Genomic DNA, 23,558 nt, shown 5'->3' on the forward strand with positions numbered 1-23,558 from the left:
TTCATCAACAACTCTCTAATTCTCTTTTCTCTCTAAGCTAAAGCTTATTCTCTCTCTCTCTCTCTCTCTCTCTCTTTTCTAAACTAACCTTTTTGCATACAAAATTCCGCATTCACAAGACCAAGAAACACCTAGCATAATTTGAAGTTGCCTTCGCCCTAGACGTGAAAGGTTTTAATTTCTGAGGGTTTGGTCCCAAATCTCTCTTTCAATTATTTAATTTAATTATTTGTTTATTATTTTCCTTGAACTTACTAACGTGTGTATTTTGTTATTAGAAAGAGGTACGAGGCATCCAAGTAAGTACTTTAATTAATTTTATTGATATTTTGATATAGAAATCATGCTTAGATTGTTATTTTGATTCCTAGAATCATGTTTAGGATGTTTTTATTGCTTCCTAGTATCATTTCTAGGGTAAAGAATATAATGTCAATTATGATTTCCATGATGCTTCCTATTTTCTTCCTATTATTCATGTTCGGGTTAAAGCTTTGATTTTTATTGTTTAGTGACATGCTAGGGTTTGTTATTAATCTTGTTAGTATCATGCCTAGGATCTTGCTATTATTATGCTTTAACATGGTTATTTTAATTATGATTATTTTTATTATGATTATAATTGTTATTATTATGAATATTATGTTGCTTGATATTTATTGTTATTGTTTGATCACGCCTTTTATGCATGCTTAAAGGGAATTTGTACTTGTAATCACACTTAATAAAATAATTAATAATCTTGTTTAGGGTTAATTTGATTATAATTCAAGTGATCGCCAATAATAGATTTATTTGTGCATTAATATTCAACCAACATAGATTAAACAGGTTTAGGGTAAACCTATTGATTGCATGTTAGTTAGAAAGCGCACATGAATACGATCAGAATAAAGTAGAGACCTATTATTAGGGCAAGTTCAATCTCTTTTAGGTTGGATTTGTACCTTCATCCCCGAACTACCAGTCATGGTTCTAGACCTATTGGAGTTGACGATCTCCTGGATTGTTAAGGGGTGTAACCTTCACCTCATGAACTGTTTACAAGTTCCTAAAACTTGTTGGCGACTCTTTTGCTCTATCTTCTTTCCCTTTAGACGCCACCGTACTTTAGTGTATGATCACAGTGGGGTTCAAGTTAGGGGTATTGCTTGAAATATTCCCTACACCATCTAATTGCAATTTGTTGTTAAATTCATTAATGTAATTGAATTCCTCTTTCCCTAGTACTTTGTTAATTGCTTTAAGTAGTGTTCTAGTTGTTTCTCTCTGTATCTCACAATCCTTCCTACTAGTTTAATTATCCCAAATTGATACACTTAGTCCTCGTGGTTCAACTCTGGACTTGCCTCTATGCTTGCTTAGTGGTTAGTTGGGAATTTATAAATATTATTTGATATTTTTTTAATAGATTTCCCTACATAGTACTCAGTCACAGGAGCATGTTTTGGAAGTCTACCTATATAAGTACGAAGTTTAGTCATTTCTAGAAGTTATAAGGGCATAGATTTGAAGTACTTATGAAAAGATAGGGACACATGGCTTTACGTGTCAAGTATTAATGTAATCATGTAATTGATCTTGTGTGTGTAATATCTTCATGAATCTAATATTGCTTTTGGTTCAATTGTTTTACGACACCGAATGAATATGGATTCTTGGAATGTGTATTGCACTAAGTGGAAGTTCAAGTCTTTGTACACTTTCATTTATGCATAAGATTGATTTTTTATGATGATGATGTTTTTCCAATGAGTCTAATTAATTTATACTCTAAATGGGGGAGGATGGTTGAGTAATTTAGAGTATGTAGACTATATTCATGTTTGCTTTGCTTAATTAATAAAGGTGAAGGTGTTTAATTAAGAATAGCAAAGGTTAGAAGCAAAAACTCGGTTTAGAGTGAAGAACCTCGGTTTAGAGGGATAAGCAAGGAGAAGCAGGGGAAGCAAAGCTACTTTGTCTTCTACCGCTGGTCTGCCGCTGCCTTGAAAGGCATGAGAACGAAGAAGATTGACGAGGTGTTGCTGCCCGATTACGGGGTTTCGTTTCCCTGTCGAGCGCAAGCCTTGTGTTCTGGAGTTGGTTTCCGCCGCCCAGTAAGGCCACCACCGCCCGATCGGGCGCGAGAATGTCCAGGTTCATCACCTAGATCCGCCTGGTCGGGCAGTCTGCAACCCGGCTGGGCGCAATTTTCATCGTGATGGTTGACTTGTTTTGTTTGCTTATATATATATATATATATATATATGTTACTACACATATGACAAATAGATGGATGATTCTAGAAAAAGTCAGTTTATTCATTTTCTTGAAACCATTTTTTTGCAAACCAACCATCTTCATCATAAATTATCAAAGTTTGGTTACATTAGTTCACAAATATACTACACACTGTTGTAATTGTCTTCGCTATATTTGCTATTAATTTCGTGATACCCGGTGTGTATAATAGGATCGAAGTATTACTTTTGGGAAATTGATCTTGTTCAGGCCTCAAAGTGTTTGATTTGTCCGATTTCGTTGTCATTTTTGTGACCCGGTTAATCAATTTCCCCAATGATGATCGGGTAGGATTCATAATTGAGGTACTTGAAATGTAATGAATGTGAGAGAAGATAATAATAATAATAATAATAATAATAATAATAATAATAATAATAATAATAAGAAGTAGTAGTAGTGGGTTTGGGTGGGGAGCATGAGAAGAGAGATAATATTTTAATGTAGCTTTTTGCCAAAAAAAAAGCAACACTTATTTAAACACAGCCGGATTTAGTAAGTGTAACATTTAAAAATCACAGAGAGAGTAGTGGTTTCATTTTGGTGATAGTGACACTTAAAATAGTGGTAGGGATAGACAACAGGGTTTGGTGGCCTACCGGTGGTTCGTTCAGTGGTTTGTTTGGCTGCAACCTGATAACTCTTTTAGTAGCAAGTTACCAGTCAAAAAGCCCATTCAAAGTTAATGGATACTGAAGGCCGATTTTTTGTTTATAAAAAATCAAGGTTGTAAACTAATACTCTGATTAAGCTAATTTATTTCAAAAAAACTCTGATTAAGCTAATACAGTCAAATCGCTTGTCGCATTTTGTTTAATTTTACGTGATACGTCAAAAACACCAAAATATACAAATTGACAGACGCAATTGTTGAGTTCAGAAAGAAACCCTAAGCTTCTTTAGACAGACTAAGAAGGATGAAGATAGCAGTGGAAGGATGCATGCATGGTGACCTCGACAACGTCTACAAAACCATTGCCGATTTACAGAGAGAAGAAAACACCAAAATTGACCTTCTCATTTGCTGCGGCGACTTTCAGGTTTTCTTTTTTCTCTCTATAATAATTTCTACAATTTTTCCTCATCATCAGTTTAATTTTAGTATTGTTTCTGATTAATTTCGTGATTTGTGAACTTTTAGGGTTATGTTGATTCAGTAGTAGTTGTTGTTAATATCATTTTGTGTTCATAGTTGCTGAATTTACTTGAATATGATATTTGATTCTATAAAGAAGTACATTGGTAGAATGACTGATATTATTGTGGGATTAAGTGTTGATTTCTGATGTATAGAATTTATGAGTGAATGATGTTGGATCATTACATCAAATTTCTATTTAATGCCCGTGCTATTTCAATTATGAAATTGCTGTCGATATATGTTTCGAGCAATTAGGGACACAAAATGTTGATATATGATAAGTAATAAATTTTGTAATGGTAAAGTGGTGACTGTGAGCTGGTTAAATCGATTTTTGAAAGTGCCTTAGGGATTATCTTGTAAGATGCAGATTTTTTTCTCACATTGGAGGATCACTTATTCAGCTCTTGCACACACAAATATCACGAATATTGAAACCTTTTGTGGCTACATTTGGTGGCAATTTGGATGTCGTAAAAAATGTATTTAATATGTTAAGGTTTGTGCAGACCTGTTTTACATTAGATTACATTTTATTTGCATTAGAAGCATTTGCTATAAGTGTCTAGTAAATTTGGCAGTTTCAAGTCATTGTAGTTTTGTGACGAATGTGTTCTCGTTGTAAATAAACTGTAGAATATGTATAGTGCTGCCTGTTTGTGTGAAAATCTTTAAAATTCATGTTAGACTGATAATTGGCTTGATCTTATCTCTATGACAGGCTGTTAGAAACAAAAAGGATCTTGAAAGTTTAAATGTTAAACCTAAATATAGGCAAATGAACACTTTCTGGAAATACTACTCTGGAGAAGAAGTAGCTCCTGTGCCTACTATTTTTATTGGTGGAAATCATGAAGCTTCCAATTACCTCTGGGAACTGTAAGTAATTTCATGATCCAGCACTTATCCCCAACAAGCTTGGATGTGGATTGTGCATGTTTTTACAGTGTGGATTGTGGAATATGCATGTATTTACTTGCATTTTTTTTTTATATCTTCTGTTTCAAAATAGTTGCTACACTTTTAGTTTTGCACATAATTTCATACACTAATATTGATCACATGTTATTACTAATTTATTAAAAACAAATGGTATTGATTAGAATGTTGTTGAATTAGTTCCATTGTACAAATTCATGATATCAACCTTTTATACCGCATCCATTCCCTAAAGTTCGACTAACTTTTTGTAGGTTTGTGAATCTTGGAAAGTTTGGAAAAAGTGAGGTGGACAAAGTTGAAGAGATTAAGCAAAAGATGGGTGGATTTAAGAACAATAAGATGAGTAAGAGAGTGTGAGTGGAATTGTGTAGATAGTGTGGGGTATGAGGGCTAAAATATTGATAATGGTTTGCCAAAATTGGATTAAAGTATAAGTGAGTAAACTTTTTGAAACACCCTAAATTGGAAAGTGAGTTGAGCTTTTGGTAATGGAAGGAGTATATTTTACTTGTAGATAACTAAAGGCATCTATGGTAAAAGTTGTGTTGGGAAGCATGCTAGTCAAAGTGGTGCATTAATTTATGCAATGGAGGAAACATTAGTGTGGGTTTGGTGCCCTTGATTTTGATCTTGTATAGTCTTTTTAGTTTTCTAATGATTAATCGATGGTGAATTGTAATGTTATCTTTTTCTACAAAATGAATTATTCTATTTCTTAGTTGAGGTGGGGGTGTGGGATCATCAGTGTCTGGAAAGAAGGGTTATGCCTTATTCTTCGCTTAACTTGGTTCTTACCTTTGTGTTTGATTGAGGATAACATGAGATAAAGGAGATAAACAGTAGCAGTTCTCTTCTAAGTTGGATAGTTTGTATGAATGGTATTTTTTGTAAGGGATTTCTGTGTTATTACTTTGTTTGGCAATGTTTCTACCTGATTTTTTTTCCCCTGTTGTATGTTGTCATTTAGCCTCCTTTAGAATGTCTTCTAGGTTGGAGTCCTCTTTTCTCGCGGATTCCATATCTTCTTTGAGCTCAGCTAATTTGAGCACATTCTTGGGATGGTCAATCTAATCTATGATGATCATAATTTCCGATGTGTAGTCAAATATTAAACTTGTCTAAGGTACTTTATATATAGGATATTTTTTATACATAATCGTGCACCTCTTGCTAGAGCTATTTCTAATGTCTAGTCACATGTTAGGTCTTTAAGTATCATATTGCTGATATAGTTAGTGAAATTTACTGAATAGGGGAAAATATGTTAGTTGTATTACCAACCAACATGGGTAGTCAGTTTAATATAAGATTTCATATGCTATCCTGCTATATATACTCTGCAATTTAGAAGAGTGATGTGTATTGTGTTTTAGGTACTACGGTGGATGGGCTGCACCTAACATATTCTTCTTGGGTTTTGCTGGAGTTATCAAGTTTGGCAACATTCGAATTGGTGGATTGTCAGGAATATATAATTTCCGCCATTATAAATTAGGTTGGTCCATTGGCATGCATTAGTTTGAGTGGTATTTATATAATATGACTTTCTAATTCTTCTTATTACAAACACGTTCATAGTTAAATATTGGTATGACAAATTCACTATCTAAACCTCTCTGCATTTTATAACAGTCATACCTGGGGTTTTTATTTATTATTTTTTAAAAATCATATGTACGCATTATTTATGACCAGGGCATTTTGAAAGACCTCCATACAATGAGAGTGATATCCGATCTATCTACCATGTTCGTGAATATGATGTTCACAAGCTTATGCAAGTTCAGGAGCCAATTGATATATTTCTTTCACATGATTGGCCAGTTGGTATTACTGATTGTGGAAATTGGAGGGAACTTGTCCGGAAGAAGCCTTTTTTTGAAAAAGAGGTAATCTTGACTATGTTACTGAAAATATTTTGTTCGAGAATGGAACATTGTATTCTGCTTTTATTTAGTGCCTAAACTCCTAAAGAACATATAGGGGTTTATCTCTCTCATGACTCATAGGAGTTGAACACCTGTCCACCAACGTCTTTTACTTTTGAATTAGTGCATTGTAGGAGTCTAGCTTATATGCTTGTCAGAATTTAAATTCAATTTTAATACAACTTTAAGCTGAAAATTTTCCCCTGCAAGGTTATGAAACTCACTGTTATAACAACCTATTGAATTAAATATCTGATTAAGTTGAAATCTCATTGCATTATGAGTACAATAATACAAATTAGAAGTTTGATCCTTAAATTTAGTTGCATGATGGCTGAAATCTTTGATGTTATATGTTTCTATCAGCAATGCTTGCAAGTAATTGGGCCATTGTTAATGGCAATATATTCACTGTGACTTAGCTTTGTAAGCAATCAACATGTCAGATTCAGGAGCGAACTCTTGGTAGTAAGCCTGCAGCTAAGCTGCTGGAGAAGTTAAAACCTTCTTATTGGTTTTCGGCTCACCTGCACTGCAAATTTTCTGCCCTTGTCCAGCATGGTGAAGGGGGTTCTATGACAAAATTTCTTGCACTTGACAAGTGCTTGCCTAATCGCAAATTTTTACAGGTATGAAAATGTCATCCCACTTGTCGTCCAATTTATCAACTGCCTGGAATTGCTGATGCTAATTTAAGTTTTGCATCAGATTATTGAAATTGAATCAGACCCTGGACCGCTCGAAATATGTTATGATGAAGAGTGGCTTGCAATTACCAGGACATTCAATGAAGCCTTCCCCATCACAGCAAGGCCTGCTGATTTCCAGTGTGTTACTTATTCTATTTGTTGATGTTCTTGTTTCTCTTTGATTAAGCCTTGACAAACGTATATTTTTTGTTTTTTGTTTTTTCCTGAAAAAGGAGTGTGCAAGTTGACACAGAAGGTTCACGTCAGTGGGTCAGGAGTAAGCTAAACACAAGAGGGGTTAAACCCTTTGAGTTTACACGAACAGCTCCATGCCATGATCCCTCTCAATCTGTATTTAAAGGTTCCTTAGCAGGTAAACATATAATTTATTGTGTATAGAGCTTAGCAATTTTGGTTTTCAGGATATTTTCCAATTTAAAGAGTCTACAACAAGCAATTTTCATATGCTAGAAATACATCCTGCTTCTTTTGTTGAAAGTTGATTCTGTCATTAGTTGCATCATACACATGATGTTAATGTTTTTTGTATGAATATTCTAGATGCTCAAATAATCAAATAGCTCCTCATTGTGGGCTTTTGTGGTAAATCCATGAATATGGCAATAATTGGTGTTTGTTAGAAGCTCTGCAAATCTTATTTCTTTTTTAACTCTTATTTTATGTGTATCATGATGGTTAAGGGATCATATTCTATATTGTTCTTCTGACTATTTCAGTGCTCTTTTGTTCATATGAAATGTTTGTGCCCTTTTTCTCCCCATACTTGAACAATAGCTACTCGTTCTTTTATGCTTTATTACTCAAGACGGGGGTTAAATGCTGTAAGTTGGTCTTTGATGGTCATTGAAATTTTGATTACAGAACATTATCGAAATCCTCAGACAGAGGCACTCTTGAAGTTACTTGAGCTACCATATCTTCTTGACAACTCTATTGCTTCCCGTGAGATGAGTAGTTACTCTCCTTCAATATCCAAAGGTGACTCTCATGTGACTATACATACCACAGCACATAATTCCTATTATATTTGAGTTCTTGGTTTGATATTATTTAAATTCAGATTTTTCTACAATATCATTTGACATTTTACATGTAAACTTTAATATATGAGATATAAGAATGAAAGAAAAGAATGACAAAATCTAAAAGTCACAAGGTTCTTCTGATAAACTATGTTGTCTTCTTGGGTAAGGTTGTACGATTATGGTTTATGACTCTATGTATATGATTCATCGTGGCTGAATTTTTTGGATGCAAGGACTAATCTTACACTATAAGTTCATCAAAATAAATATAACCCAGGCTTTTAAATTTCATAATCGAACATCTTTTTTTGTAATCTTCTATCTATCTTACAAGGTTTTGCAAGGTCATTGTTGGAAACAAACAAAATCTCAATCAAATCAAATTTATACTCCTAATCACTAAATACCTTAGTATTACGACAACTTAGTGATTGAGGGATTAGGATCAGATTTATATAGATTAGTCTCATGTAGATGAATACATGATCGTGCAAAGACTAAACGTAGTAGAGACTTGACTTTTTTACATGGCTTTTGGCTTATATGTTTGGTGAAACAAAAAAAAAAAAAAAAAAAAAAGGTAATTGGCTTTTTAAAAGCCAGCTTTTCTGCCAAAAGGCAAAAGTTTTTCGAGTTGGCTTTTGGGCTTTTCATCTTTAAAATTACTTTTATGTCCTTACTGTTCACTAACAATTAACAATTAATAGTTAACACTTAAGAATTAGCGATTAACAATTAGTAATTAACAATTAATAATTAGTTAATTAGTGAACAATTAGTTATTAATAACTAATAATTATTAATTAGTACGGATTAATAAAAATATAAGAAATAAACTAATTAATTGAATAATTAATATTTCATTACTAAATTTTAATTATTTATTAATAATTATATAATAATTGTTTATGTTTAATACTCCCTATTGATCATTATAAAATAATAAATTTACAGCAATAATTGTTTTATAAGTAATCATTAATAATTTTAATTTATATTACTTGATTGATAAATAATTAATAAATAAGTATGCGTTGCTGATTAGTATTTTATATTTAGTTAAAAATACTCGTAATAAATGAATTAAAAATACTCGTAATAGATGAATTAAAAATATTCGTAATAGATGAATAAATACACATAATATTGTCTTTCAAGATCATTATGCATTGTTACAACCAATAGTCAAACAGCCCATGCTAATAGCCAGTGAGCTAACAACCAATAACCAATTGCAAAACAAGTCTAATAGTTAATACTATCAACTAAAGCTTAATCTCTACTCTATCCTTCCCCTTTTCCTATTCCATTTCGACATGTTTGCCAATGCACATTATTAATTATTAATATCCCTAAAAGTTTGATATTTTAAAAATGTCTATTGAGAAGAATCAAATAAGACCCTATCCCACTTGATTTTTTTTTTTTCTTATATATTGCAAAGAAATTAAAAGATTCTCTTTACTTGTAAATATTGTATATAGATTACAATCTTTAGGGAAAGATGGAGTGCTACATAATCCTAATTAGTATGCAAATAATTTCACTCTGCTCACACATGTCCATGCCTTACAAAGCTTAAAACACTTCACAAATAATGCAATATTGGCTAGCTACTCTATTGAATATCACATATAATCCGACATTAATCAATTTAATTCCAAATTCAAAGCTTAACATCACAAGCAATTTCAAGTAACGGTAGAATCTACTCCATATGCGTTGTAAAAAGCATGGAATGGAATTGGGAAGATCAAAATTTGAAATTGAATTGAAGTTTAAGCATGATATTTTGTGAATTAAACTTAATTAAGAAGAATTAAAGAGAGAGTAAAGAAAATTATTGAAAGTGGCATGTTTTCTCTCTTGATTCGTTTAATCTGATTTCTTTTATTTTGGATAAATCATAGATGTGTCTCTCAAGCTTACTACTAAATAAAAGTTATCTAAGTAATGCCTCCTTGTATATAAAGAAATATGATCGCGTAGCGAGCGAGCCAAGTCATGGTCGTAACAGTGATAATTCCCTTACTACCCCTGTTTGATCATAAATGAGATTGTTTTATCCTAAATAAATCATACTTGATACGTATTTCTTTTTAGGAAGCTTATTTTTAGTTGACACATTTTCTTTTTGGGTAAGTTTTATACCTTACATTTACTAGTGTATCCCACTTGCTTTATTATTCTCTCTCCTCTCCTAAATATGTGTGCCTAAATTAAACACGTCAACTATTAGAAACAAGGAAAGTATCTATTTAACAACATTTAAATGGTATCATTTTTTTTTTATTATAATTCGTAAAAAATCTGTGGTCAAAGTTGATATTTCTACTATTCCAAATTAATTGACATGTTTCATTTTTGCACAAAAAGTAAGGAAAAGTAAGAAAGGAAAGCAAATGACAAAAATCCCCTTACCTATCCCTACCCTTTACCCAACCCACCTACATGTTGCTCGACGAGTTGAGCCCACTGCTACACCGCAACCTCCTCCACCTCCGTTAACTTCTTAGACACCTACCATCTAAGTGGACACCAATGGATCTACCTAAAACCACCTGGCTTCAAATATTTTGGATTTTAGTAGTCTTAATTTCCCCGGGTTCGAATCTGGTGGAATCCGTGGCCTATTTCGCTCAATGAAGAGAAAGGAGAGTTAACTTAAAATCTCGGGTTAAACACCTCATTTCCTTCCAATTTTCCCCCGTTCTCAGATTTGTGTACCGCAACAATGGAGAAGCTCTTTGGTGTCGACGGATTTAACAACCAAAGGTGAGACTTTGAGAGCTTGGTAGTTGGGTTTGTGTTTTGAAATTGGGTGTCTTATAGGAAGAGAGGAGAGAAATGAAGTGATGGTGGTTTTTGTGATGGTGGAGGTGGAGTGGGGAAGATGATAATGGAGGAGTGAGTATTTACTGGGTCTCTTATGGTAAAGATAAGGGAGAGAAGAGTGAAGGGAGGAGCTAGAGATGAGTTTAGAGAAATTAGTATGGGTTAATATAATGTATAAAAATTTCTTAAAGTAGAAATGTGTCAACTAAAAAGAAACTTTCCAAAAAGGAATATACGTATGAATAGTGAAAAAATTTAAGGGGTTGTTTGGTTGGATCATTTAGAATGAGCTAGAATGGAGTTAGAATCCATTCTATGTAGTTTTTTGTTTGGTTGAGTTTTTTAATGATGGAATCTCATATCCAAGGGGTTCTAACTCTCTCTCATATCTTGAAATCTCATACTCACATCTTCCCTAAGATTCACAATCCATTCTTTTAATGAAGTATAGAATGCATTCCTTCAATAAAACTAAACAGCTTTGGACAAGTATGAGTTTTAGAATTCATACCTCTTTAATGTAAGATTCCTTACCAAACCATTCCAATTTGATGAACCAAACACCCCCTAAGTGTGTCATTTAGTATGAAATGGAGGGAGTACTTTATAAACAATTTCCTTAAAAAATATTTTGGAGAGTTACTAGAATTTTACTTCCCCCATGATAACGTTAAAGATTTTACAAAAGTTAACGCAGTTTAAACTAACTTTCAAAAACCAAATTAAAATCCAAAACTAATTTAAATAATTATATTACAAGTTGGAGCCCATGGCCCTAATCAAACCAAACCAACATTCTAAATTTCTTAAAACCAAACATGCATTAAAACCGTAACCTAAACACAAAATCAACATAAATAATATTTTAATTTAAATAGTTCTCATCACTCATCTCCAAGCATCCTCATGATTAACGTTATGTGGAGATTCTTTACATGTTTTGCATCAAGTTAAGGAAGAGTGATGAGGTTTATTTGATTTATGTATCTTTTTCCAAGTTATTTATGTTGATTTCCTTTGTTTGGACTATTTTTTTATTGGAAAATTTGATTTAAATAATCCAACTTTTGACGTATTTATTTTTAATAATCCAACCTTTTAATTATTCTATAATAATCCAAGCTTGTCTTAGATTATCAGGCCTAGCAGGTCACTTAACATAATATTGCAAGTCGTCTTCCACGTGTCGGATTGTCATTTGTCCAATAAATATTTTTATTTATTTTTTTTAAAAAAATTAAATTAAAAAAAAAAAATCCCTTTTTTTTCCTCCTTCTTCCCTTCAAACCTCCATGACAGCACCACCACCACTGCAACCCCTCCAAAAATCGACCACCACCACTCCCTCCCCTCCAAAATCCGATCACCATTCACCACCTCTCCTTTCCCTCCAAAATCCGACCACCACCACGCACGACACCATCCCTCCCCTTCAAAATCCGACCACCCACAGTCGGTCCCTCCAATTGCCGAATACCCCACCTCCTTCCTTCTCCATAATTCCTGGCAGCTCATTCCTTCCTCTTTCCTTCCTTTCTCTTTCCTTCCTCCCTCCTTCATCTATCTTTCCCTTCACTCTCTATTAATTTCGATCCCCTCCACCCACTATTGTCCACGCATCGCCAACCTCCCTTTATCATCCTCAATTTCTCTCTTCGTTCTCAATTTCCGGCCACCGCCTACCCCCAATCGACACCGATTTCTCAGCTCGCCTCCTAGAATAACATAACCCTTTTTCGATTTCTAGATTTTCGGTGTTTTAGGTTTTGGGTTTTAGGGAATTGGGGTGGTTTTGAGGGAAGTCGGTAACTGGCCAAGGGAGTGGGTATTGGGGTGGATTTCGAGGGGCAGCAGCTGCGCTGGGGTGAGGGGAGGGTCGGCAGGGGGGTAGAGGTGGCGGTGGTCGGAAACTGGAAAAGAGAGTGGGAAGGGCGGCAGAGAGGTGGGTGCTGGTGCTGCTGGTTTTACCTTTTTTTTTTTTTTTTTTTTTTTTGCCAAAAAAATTTAAAATGAAAAAAAAAAAAATATTACCTGAGAAACAGGTTGTAGGTCACCTTGGCCTAATAATATAAGATACCCCTCAAAGCTTGGATTATTGTGGAATAATCAAAAGTTTGGATTATTAAAAATAAATACGTTAAAGGTTGGATTATTTAAATCAAATTTTCCTTTTTTATTTGCATTTGGTTTTTGGTGATTTTAAATACTACCTCCGTTGCTTTTTAGTTGACACGTATTTCTTTTTAGGGGGTTTTTTTTTAGTTGACACGTTTCCTTTTAGGGTAAATTTTTTACCTTGCATTTACAAGCTACCCCACTTGCTTTTTCATTCTCTCTCCTCTCCTTAATATATGTGCCTAAATCAAACACGTCAACTAAATAGAAACGGAGGAAGTATATATTTGTGGTTAAATGTTAAATTATACTTCCTCCATTCTTTATTACTTGACCTGTTTTGACTTTTACACTATTCACCACCCTTTCATTGATCGTCTTTTGTGAATAATATGTAAGGAAAAATATATTCATGTATGATCTTTTTGGATTCGTCTCAATAAGTAGTATCATAATATATAACTTTTATAATTTTTACTGATGTAGAACTTAAGTTATTGATCGTTGAAGTTTTGCATTGGCAAGCGTGATAAAAGAAACAGTCAAGTAAAAAAGAACAGAGGAAGTAGTAATTAATTTTGAATTATTAAGTGAATAACAAATAATTGTTTGGTATATTTAGGTAAGTGCTCTATGTTTTATTGCTTTTATTAGGATGTCATAAGAAAGGAAAGAAAAGGACATATAAGTTAAAATATATTTCTCCTATGTGCATGATATTTTGGTGGTGTTGAAGTGATTAGTTTTGATGAAGTGAATTATTGAAAGTATGTTTAAATGTTTAATTGTGATTTGGTTATATGTGAAATTGTGAACATTTTTGTGAGTTGCAAGATTGTATGATTGAACATTGAACTTAAATTTTATCAAGAATTGCATTTTATTGTTGTGGTCTTGTGGAAGGGTTTTTAGGAGTGAGCTTAACCTGGTTTCTTGTACGATGCTTATTAACTTGACAAATAATGACACCGAGAAAACTCCAGAGAATTTAGATTGAAAATGTTTAATGATTGTTAATAAAATTCATTTACATTACATTCATAGAGTTAGATGTGTTTGGGGAGGATATATTAATTACATCTTGATGCCACATCTCCAAATTGGTACTTTTGATTGCCAGCCTTTACGATTCCCTTATTGGCAAAAACTACCTACCTTTGCTCTTCCTTCCTGGTTTATATTTACGTAATTGCGATGATCTCGCCTTTCTTTTTATCTCCAAAAGTCAATGTTTAGTGGAAACAATCTAGATTTGGAACAACCACTATAGAGTACCAAGTGTTGTTCCTTGACTTCCCTCTTGTAACAACCTGTAAGAAATTTGTGTTTCTTTTAGGTTTTTTTTTTTTTTATTATTTTTTTTTATCTTCACTAGCTTTTCTAACGTACATTTATTTAATTGTATTTTCGTTTGTTGTATTTGCTTGTTCTTTTTGGAGCTAGCTTCATTCAATATTACCATAAAAAGAATAAACCTTGCTACTAGGTAAATCCACATATTTGATCTTTTTGGGACTACTTTTTATTAATGGAAAGAAACTAAACCTTGGTCTTTTAGCTTTTGTGCATTGTTTGCTTGTATCACTTGTTTGCTTGTATTGGCTAAAACGAGTTCCATTTCTAACTTTTTCTTTTGTTCCTTACAATAATAATATCATTATTCAATTTCTACATAATTGAAAATTTCTCATATTAGTCTCAATTAAGCGTGACATTTTCATTTTTAACATGTTTTAAAGAATCTTTGAGCATATCTAGTCATTTCTAAAATCTCAAAACACGTGTATTGTTCTAATTAGTAACTTGGTCTTTGTTAAGCTCAAAAGCTTTGTCACTTTGTTCCTAAGGGGGCGTTTGCTACAGGGTGTTCATCAAAGGGTAGGATTAATTCCCTTTGATGTTGTTTGTTAGGTTTAAATTGCCATTCCCTTTACCCTATATTCTTTTCCACTTTGGCCCTAAGTTCTCTAAGTTAATTCCCACAATCCCCTAGGTTTTTTTTACTACCTTTCCCCACAACCACTATCAAACTATCTCTCCCACTACAGCAGTTACCAATTATAATCAACAACCGGCACCCACCCGTTGACCTCCAATACATGTCATTGTCCTCTAATTTTCATCAACATCATCCCCGATATCTCCCTCTCACTCTATTTTCTTGTTACCCTTTTTTGAATTTTTGGAGGTGTTGGTGGAATGGAGGCAAAGATGGGGTGGAGCCATGGAGGCAATACAACGACATTTTTTTTTTTTTATTTATCTATTTTTTATTTTTTATTTTTGTTTTTACTCTTATGTACAAACGAACAACATATGAAACTAGGGTGATATTCATTCCTTTTCCCTATTTCTCTTTCTTAATGTCATTCCCCTTACCCTATGCAAACCAAATGCCCATAAGATTTCTATATCATCCAATTTTTCTAATAACAATGCAATTAATTTATTTATAGACAAGGCACGAAGAGTTTTGTGACTTACCTCATTTGATGAAGTTGCTAAGATCTATCAATATTTGCCATGAGACCCATGTTTGTAACTTCCTCATTATGTTCCCCTCATCATCAATCACCCATAACTTCTATCATTGCCTTATGATAATCAAATTTGGCCATATTAGGCTTGTATCTTTCTTTTGGTTAATCCTTACTTTTGCCTTATTTTCTCATTGCGTGCAGTCATGAATGAGATAAAACAACTTGTTCCAAATATAGCACTTATTACGTTCCTTTTGTTCCAATAAACTTATAAACCCCTAAAACACTTGCATAAAGCCTAAAAGTAAATTCATTCTCTTTAGTCTCCATGAATACTTTCAAGAAGCTTCAACTCTGTAGCTTTAATATCCATTCCAAATCTGGAACTTTATGCCCTATCTTATAGGAACTTGTATATAGGCTTCTATAGGAATATCACATTAGAACTTCAATATTTGCTGCACTTAGTACTCTGCAAAGTGTTTTTAGCCAATAGGACCTTCTCTACTCTGAACTTGTTCCTAAAAACTTGCATACTTAACAAATGTTTACTCCGTATTAACTAGCAAGGGAAGATTGTTTGTTATCATTAAAACTAGCAAAGGCAACACATTTCTTAAAAAGAATGGCTTAGAAAACTCCCTTGCAATATTGATGATTTTGAATTTTGAGGTTCCCTACTCCCTGAGATAGTTTGAACTATAGAAAGTTGTGGGTGGAAAATGGCATCTACTTTGGAAGGCTATGTCATTTATCTAGTTTTATTAGTTGTGCTCCTTTTATTTTAACTCTTATCAATGCATAGTTTTCAATCATTAATATATTTTAATATCAACAATTGAAAACATAAAAAATCACAATATCTTGAAAGTATGTGGAGAGCTGCATCTAACAAGCTCCCATATGACTTTTTTTTTTCTTATGTATAAATCAACAACAATAGTGTCTGTAAGTAGAATGTGTGAATATTGTAAAAGTCAAATGGGTGCAACTAAAAAATTTAAATAAAACAAAGGATTGTTTTCAATTTCAAATGTCTAATAAATTTGAGCAGTGATGCTCCGACTGATCATTTTGCCTCAACATTTCCTGTCTGGGGTGCAGACACATAATACAACCATACCTGGCAATATGGAAATCAACACGGCAGCTGGTGGCAAGTCCAAAATGAACTCAATCCATGTAGATTTTTCTTCTGTTTCCTTATTCTTCTGTTCAACTCTACTGAACAAAATTAAACAGTAATTGTAGAAAGTGAATAATCATAAAAAAAAAATTCCGTGTCTCTGTGAATTTGAGATTTAGTTTCTTTTACGATGTACCATGACTCCTTGGCATCATAGAAGCTGAGACCTGAGAGACTTTTGTTTAAGGTAATGGTTGTGGAGTAACAAGGATGTGAGTTCGAATCTAGTCCTCAGACCTATGAATGCCTTAAGCTTTAACTCTAAATCATTTAAGGGTTGGATTTGGACTTTGGAAGTTCCCTTTCACAGATGGTTATTCAATCCTTTCTTGTATGGTTGCTTGATTTTTTCACATCACTTAAATCTATAAAGTATTTAATGTCCATTTCAATCAATCAATCAAAGCCTTAATCCCATAAGTGTGGTCGGCTACATGAACTAAAGCAATTAATTATTTAACTCCCTCCAACTTATGCATGGGATTAATCCTTATGAGATTTGCAGCCATAAGCTTTAATCACTCCTGCAAATCTCATTTGGAGATCAATTATCTAAAGAAGGCACATCCTTCTTGCTAATTTGCATTGATAATTTGCATTTTTGGAGAAAATACATAATTATACTTGATGTCTTTTTTCATTTTTTGTCTTGATATTGTGGAGATTTGGTAATCATTAGTACTTTATTAGTTTGCATTGTGGATATTACCTTTCTATGATGTAGTTTTGAAATATTAGCTTCCATATGGGACGCTTGGCTTGTATGGTCGTCGGTCTTGTGATCGAAGGTGAATGGGTTATATCACCTTTTTTTTTTTTTTTTTTTTTTTTTTTGGGCCTATACCTTTGGTCCTTTGGGACGGAATTGTGATTCTTAGCCCTTAGGTCACCTGATTTTACAGGTTTTTTTTAATTCCAATGTGATTGTCAGTTTGGCACACCTCTTTTATAGTTGGTTTTTGCTGGAGGACAATTAGTTTTGTGCTTTTTTTTTTTTTTTGACGGGTAGTTTTGTGCTTCCTATTGCAGTTATTTGCAGATTTTTTTTCCCCCTTCTAATTGCAGTTTTGTTGTTTTTATATAGGCGCTTATTCTATTGATGATGAAGATATTCCTATTGATGATGTGGATGAATTAGAGGAGTTGGCTGGTGCTGCTGATGAAGAATAAGTGTTTCAAAAGACATGAAGGCGAGTAAGAATCCAATATGCTTGTAATTAGGTGCTTATGAACTCAACTTAGCTCTTTATTTTCAAGCAATGATTTGAGCATGTCAAATGGAAGTGAGATTTTCTCTCTTGGAGAAACATGTTTCTGACTCACATGTGGATCATCAAGTAATTGCCTGCAATACATTAGCATTAGAAGTCTAGGTGATTATATCTTAGTAACAAGTTGGCTAATCTTGATTTCATCTTGTTTATTTTGCTTTCTCCGTCACTCAACTATGTAACCTAACGATTACCGAAGACACTTGTCCTATATTAATTTATAGTGGTGAAGTTAATTTAGTCAAAAAAATGTTTATAGTGGTGCTCACTGAGAAATTGATTTTGTCATCATGCTTACGACTTTTAATATACATCTTGGCCAACCTAAATATTTTCTTATCCTGCTTTGTGTTAATCGTGTATGATTATATGGCTGTTCTGATAAATTAATTTGTGATATCTTTGAAAGTCCAAGCTTTAATCAATGCTATTTTGACATACAAGTACTTGAAGAATAAAGATTAAGCTCGTAGTTAATCCCTTTTTTTATTGTTTAACATGCTATATATCTAATAGCAACTCATCTAGCTGCCCCATTCTGTAACTTTTTTGGTATAGATGGTGGAAAGTGGAAACTCAGGAAGTCAGGAGTTACTATGATGTTAATTCTCATTTATTTGTTCTGTTATTCTAATTTAGTCCTCTTTTTTTTTTTTTTTTCTGTTATTCCTTTGCTTCACCTTCCATTTTCCATGCAGAAATTGCATCTGCTGTTTTAACATTTACGAATATTGTTACCTATAGTAAATCATGATGATGCAACACAATTGTTGAGTTGTCAACATTATCAGCCCGTAGACTTTCTGAAGAGGCCTTTGCGAAACTATAATATGGTAATTTTACCATTTCTTTACTGGAAGTAAATCTTAACTTAATGATCGCTCTCTTAATTTCTCTTAATTACACTTTGTTGTAGACGCAGGTATATACTTGTGAGCTTGGGTAGCTTTCATCATCGAAAGGATTTGTTGAGACTCTGGGAACGAACAGGAAGCCTTGTGACTTGAGTTTGCATAATTGCATGTAACAATAAGTAATTTCTTGTGATTCTAATCACTGTTGAGAAAAATGTACAGAAGAAGCATTAGGCTAAGTGCAATTGCCAAATTACGTAGGCAGTTTCTTAGACTATTTCATATTGGCAATTGGTAAGGTGTCAGTAGTGTAGGTCTTGAATTAGTGACCTCAAAAGTATACTAATGTAGACAGACGTTACGTTTGAGGTTTTGAACTTTGTTTAACATTTGTCAATTCAACTACTACTACTACCTTTGTTTCATATTATTTGCATCATTTGTCAAAAAAAGAATGTTTCGTATCATTTACCACAAATGTTTTCTTTATAAAGTGTCATTTTTCTCTATTTCTCTCCTTATAACATGCATCTTTGTTTTTCTGTTTGCATTTAACTTTTACAAACAAAATTTTGGAATATCCCTTTAAAATTGCAAATAATAAAAAGTGGAGGTAGTAATTAAACTCTATATGATCAACAAAAGACATTATGATTACATGTTTTTAATTTGACTTCTTAGTATCTCGTCAAGGGAAAAAAAATGTTTTTGCATGTGGTAGTATATGGCACTCCCTCCATTCCATTCTTTTTCTTCCCACTTGAAATCTTTACAAAACAAAATTGATCAGTAGGATAAACAATATGTAAAAGAGGGTATACTACAACCGGTACATATTACTTGCAACGATTAGACATTTTTTATCTCTACTTTATGTCAAATCGTTGCAAATAATATGTAACGGAGGTACTAGTAATTTAGGAACTGTTCCATGCAAAATCTATACACTTAAGTTAATTTTACTTTAAACAAATTTATGAGATGAATGTATCATAGTAAATAAATTGTATAGACATAAAAAAATATATATATATCTTGGGATCTTTATATTAATACAATGACTTTTATTTTAATATAATAACCTTTATTTTAATAGGTGACCTTTTAAAAAAAAAAATAATAATAATATAGAAGACCATAGTGTCCTTAAAAGATAGTGGTTCACAATAAATTAATGTGAACCATATCTATTTAAGAATTTGTATGCCTTGATAACTACTAAAGTGTGGTGTTTGTTTCAAAAAAAAAAAAAAAAAAAAAAAAAAAATTAGTGTAGATCTTTGATTAAAGGCTTTTTTGGTTCACCTTATTTATGCTTATCTGAACTAATTTATGATTTGACCAAACTTTGACCTTAAATATATGATAATTTATGCAGAAAAAATATGTCAAGTGGGGTCTTGTTAGATTCGTAATAATGTGTATTTTATTAATATGTAATTTTCATTACGAAATTAACCATATTTGGCGATAAAAATACTGAACATAAAACGATGATCTGATCTGAACTGAACTTATTTTTTTTTAAATAAATAAAAATACGGTGACTAAACAAGGCCTAAGCTTTGAGAGAGATTACTTGATAAATCAACCAACCATATATTTGTATGCAATCTGTAAATATGAAGATTAATTTTGACTGAAAGTGAGAGTAAATAAGTATATCTTATCCAAATATTATCAAAATTTTCTATCCCTCAATATGAGTGAAAGAAGGATATATAGGCGAAGAGGGGTTTCTAAATACCATGTGTGCATGGCATCAAAGCTGTACTTTGTAACACCAAAACTAGAGACAGAATTGATATACTCTACAATAGTATTGATATAGTTATTGTTAGTTGAAACGAACACTACAAGAGGGGGGGGGTGAATTGTAGGTGAGTTCCTAGTGACTACTTTTGCAAATTATAAAACAGAACATAAAAGGAACTTTGCAATGCACACAGGATTTTACGAGGAAACCTTCCAGGGCCCAACTGGAAGTAAAACCTCGACCCTTCTAAGGGATTTCCACATAAAAACCAATCTACTATTATAGGGTAAACACCAAGTTACAAACCTATTATAAGACAAACCTTTACTCACAAGTTCCAATTAGAACTTGCTACACAGAAGGACTCTATCCTACCCAATTCAAGTCCCTAACTTGAATTCACTCGTACTCTCACAGTACAATCACAACCTTTGCACTCAAAACTGTCTCACCTGTATGCAATATAAATTTCATACATTCACACCCTATAACCCAACCAATTACAGAAAATATAATACCTAGAATATGTTAGGCAAGCAATGCACGAAATCCGAAACTAGTATGACAAGATTAAAGCTCGATAAACTTACACGAATTAAGCTCAAAGATTTCTTCACGCAAAACTCACCGAAACTTATGAGGATGTGATCTCTACTATTTATACAAGATTAACTTGTATAGCTAGTAGGGTTTTTCAAAAGATAAATAAGTTAAATTAACTAAATCACAAAATAATTTTTAAGTAAATCTTAAAAGAAAATCTTTTTCGGAAAACAAGATAAAATAAGTTATGGCAAAAAGAATAATATCTTTTGTTAAAACTCATTTTAAGAAACAAATCAATTTGAAAATCTTTTCTTAAAATCTATCTTTTATCTTTTTCCATTTTGATTAAATTTGCCAATTATCTTATCAAGCTTCTAATAAATTTCGTGCATATCTACTTAACCTATTTAACAATAAATCTAGAAGATAAAATTTTAACTAAATTACTATCGTTGTGCCGCGTTTCTGTAATCTTGAATTACTTGGGCTTCACGCAGACTAGGAACAAGTTCCTGCTGTCACTAGTTCTTCAGTCTTCAACTGGAACTTTGCAGACTAAGTTCCTTCCAGAACTTACTGTCTTCAGCTTGCAACTTCCAAGTTCTTGTTAGGGAACTTTCATGTTAAGGAACTTAGTTCTTGTTAGAGAACTCTTCTTCTATATTGTTTGACTTTTCATTAAAAGTCTCTTCATGTCTTCATAGTTCAAGATACTTTTCCACCTCCAAGGTCAACTTCACATGTATTAGTCAAACACTTATAAACCTTTATTAGTTGAGTTTGCTTTAGTTTAAGTTCATCATCATCAAAACCTATAAGCTTCAACAATTTCCCCCTTTTTGATGATGACAAACTTAAGCAAACTCTTTTAAAAAGTTAGAACAAATAGAAGGGCGTATTTTTTTATTTTTAAATTTTTGGCAGAAAGTAAACACACACAAAAATTAAGCACGCAAACAGTAAAACAAAAATAAACAAAAACACACAAATAAGAAACACATAAACTAAACAGAAACAAAACAGAACTAAGCTACTGGCATCTATATCAGAAGAAAGTTCTGATACTTTCTCAACTGGAACCTAGAAAAACTTCAGCCTTCAAGTTTGCCTTTTCTTTTCCCCTTTTTGGCATCATAAAAAAGTCTTGCTTTTTCAAGCTATTAAGCTTCTAGCCACAGCCCCACAAGCAATTCATCGAGTGTGGGAAACTGAAGGCAGGGCTGCTAACTTCCTTTAAGTAAATTCCACTTGCCTGCATAAGCTTTCATAACATACAAGTACACACATATATAGGCAAAGTTCCAAATATTCATTAAAAACCAAAATTGTAATATCCTGCTATTTAAAGTTAATACAAACCAAATTATTGTTCAAAAACATAGAAAACTTAAACTGAAAATGTTCATGACTGCAAAGTGAAAAAGGGCTAGGCTAATAATAGGGCTGGTAAAATAGGATTGCTGAATCAACTCTTCAGGAACTCCAGAATCTGTTTGCTGTCTTCTTTCTGTTGATCAGCAAAAGTGTCCAGTCTTTCCTCAAGACTCTTGATCTGCTGCTGAAGCTCCAGCTTCTGGTCTTTCGGGAGTTTGTCTTGCCTCTACACAAACTTCTCTAGCTTCTGAATCTTCCCAGCAGATTCTTTTAATTCCTTTTCAGCTAACACCAACTTCACAGTGAGCTTTGCAACCTGCCCATCCATTTCCCTTTCATCAGTATCCAACACTAGTGGTTTCTCCATGCTAGTTTAAAGGGACAGAGCTTGTTGATAGCCTCCTACTCTTTCTCACAGGCTGCTCGGCCTCTTCCTTTTCTTTTCTTTTCTTTTTCTTTTTCTAGTTCCTTTTTCTTTCTTTTCCTTACCCTTCTTCTGTAATCCCCCATATTTTCAATTTAATAATAATGTATTTATTTAGTATTTATTTTACAAATATTTTTATATTTTTTTTTATTTTATAAGTATGAATTTTATTTGAGGTAAAGTATTAAGATTTTAATTATTTTCAAACTAAAACTACTAAGTTGTGATTAGCCCAAACACTTAATTCCTCTTATTCAAGCCCAAATTGCAAGTTCCTACTCCTAATTCTACTTGGGCTAGGAATTTAGGCCCAACTTTTATATATAAAAAAAAACCCACCTTAACTCCTCTACTCCTCTTTCACGTGGGATTAAAGAAAAAAAAAAAAAAGGAAAACCCTCACTCTCTTCATCCTCCCTCTTCATGACATTCAGCAAGAAAAGAAAAAAAAAAAAACACAAACCCTTGCACCGCTGCCAGCACCGTCGCGCCGCCGCCCCCCCTGACCGCCGCGCCGCCCAGCAGCCGACCTCCCTCCCTGCAGTTCGCCTTCCTCCCTTCTCCTTCCCCCTATTTCTCTTCCTTTATTCTTGTTATTTTGATTTAAAGATTCAATTTTTATTTGATTTCAATTATAAAATTATTGTTATTAGGCTTTAATAGTATGTATAAATTACAAAAGATT

At 33.0% G+C, this 23,558-nt stretch overlaps 1 protein-coding gene across 7 annotated transcripts; it reads left to right on the forward strand.

Moving 5' to 3' along the window:
- Positions 1–3,043: 3,043 nt before the first annotated feature.
- Positions 3,044–19,195, forward strand: LOC145640925 (lariat debranching enzyme-like). Of its 7 annotated transcripts, none has more exons than XR_014115008.1 (11): positions 3,044–3,323; positions 4,146–4,303; positions 5,740–5,861; positions 6,062–6,255; positions 6,741–6,923; positions 7,003–7,121; positions 7,217–7,356; positions 7,866–7,982; positions 17,730–17,866; positions 18,615–18,749; positions 18,833–19,195. XR_014115008.1 is itself a non-coding variant. In XM_081692159.1 (9 exons), the coding sequence occupies exons 1-9, from the start codon at positions 3,201–3,203 to the stop codon at positions 17,813–17,815; spliced, it is 1,242 nt and encodes a 413-aa protein (XP_081548285.1). In that variant the 5' UTR covers positions 3,045–3,200; the 3' UTR covers positions 17,816–18,570. The 7 variants fall into 7 exon arrangements, 1 of the variants encoding a protein (XP_081548285.1); XR_014115010.1 differs by having other exon boundaries at positions 18,839–19,195; XR_014115009.1 differs by having other exon boundaries at positions 18,661–18,749.
- Positions 19,196–23,558: the final 4,363 nt, after the last annotated feature.

Source organism: Chenopodium album, chromosome 7, assembly GCF_948465745.1.
Source record: "Chenopodium album chromosome 7, dcCheAlbu1.1, whole genome shotgun sequence".
NCBI classification, from domain to species: Eukaryota; Viridiplantae; Streptophyta; class Magnoliopsida; order Caryophyllales; family Amaranthaceae; genus Chenopodium; species Chenopodium album.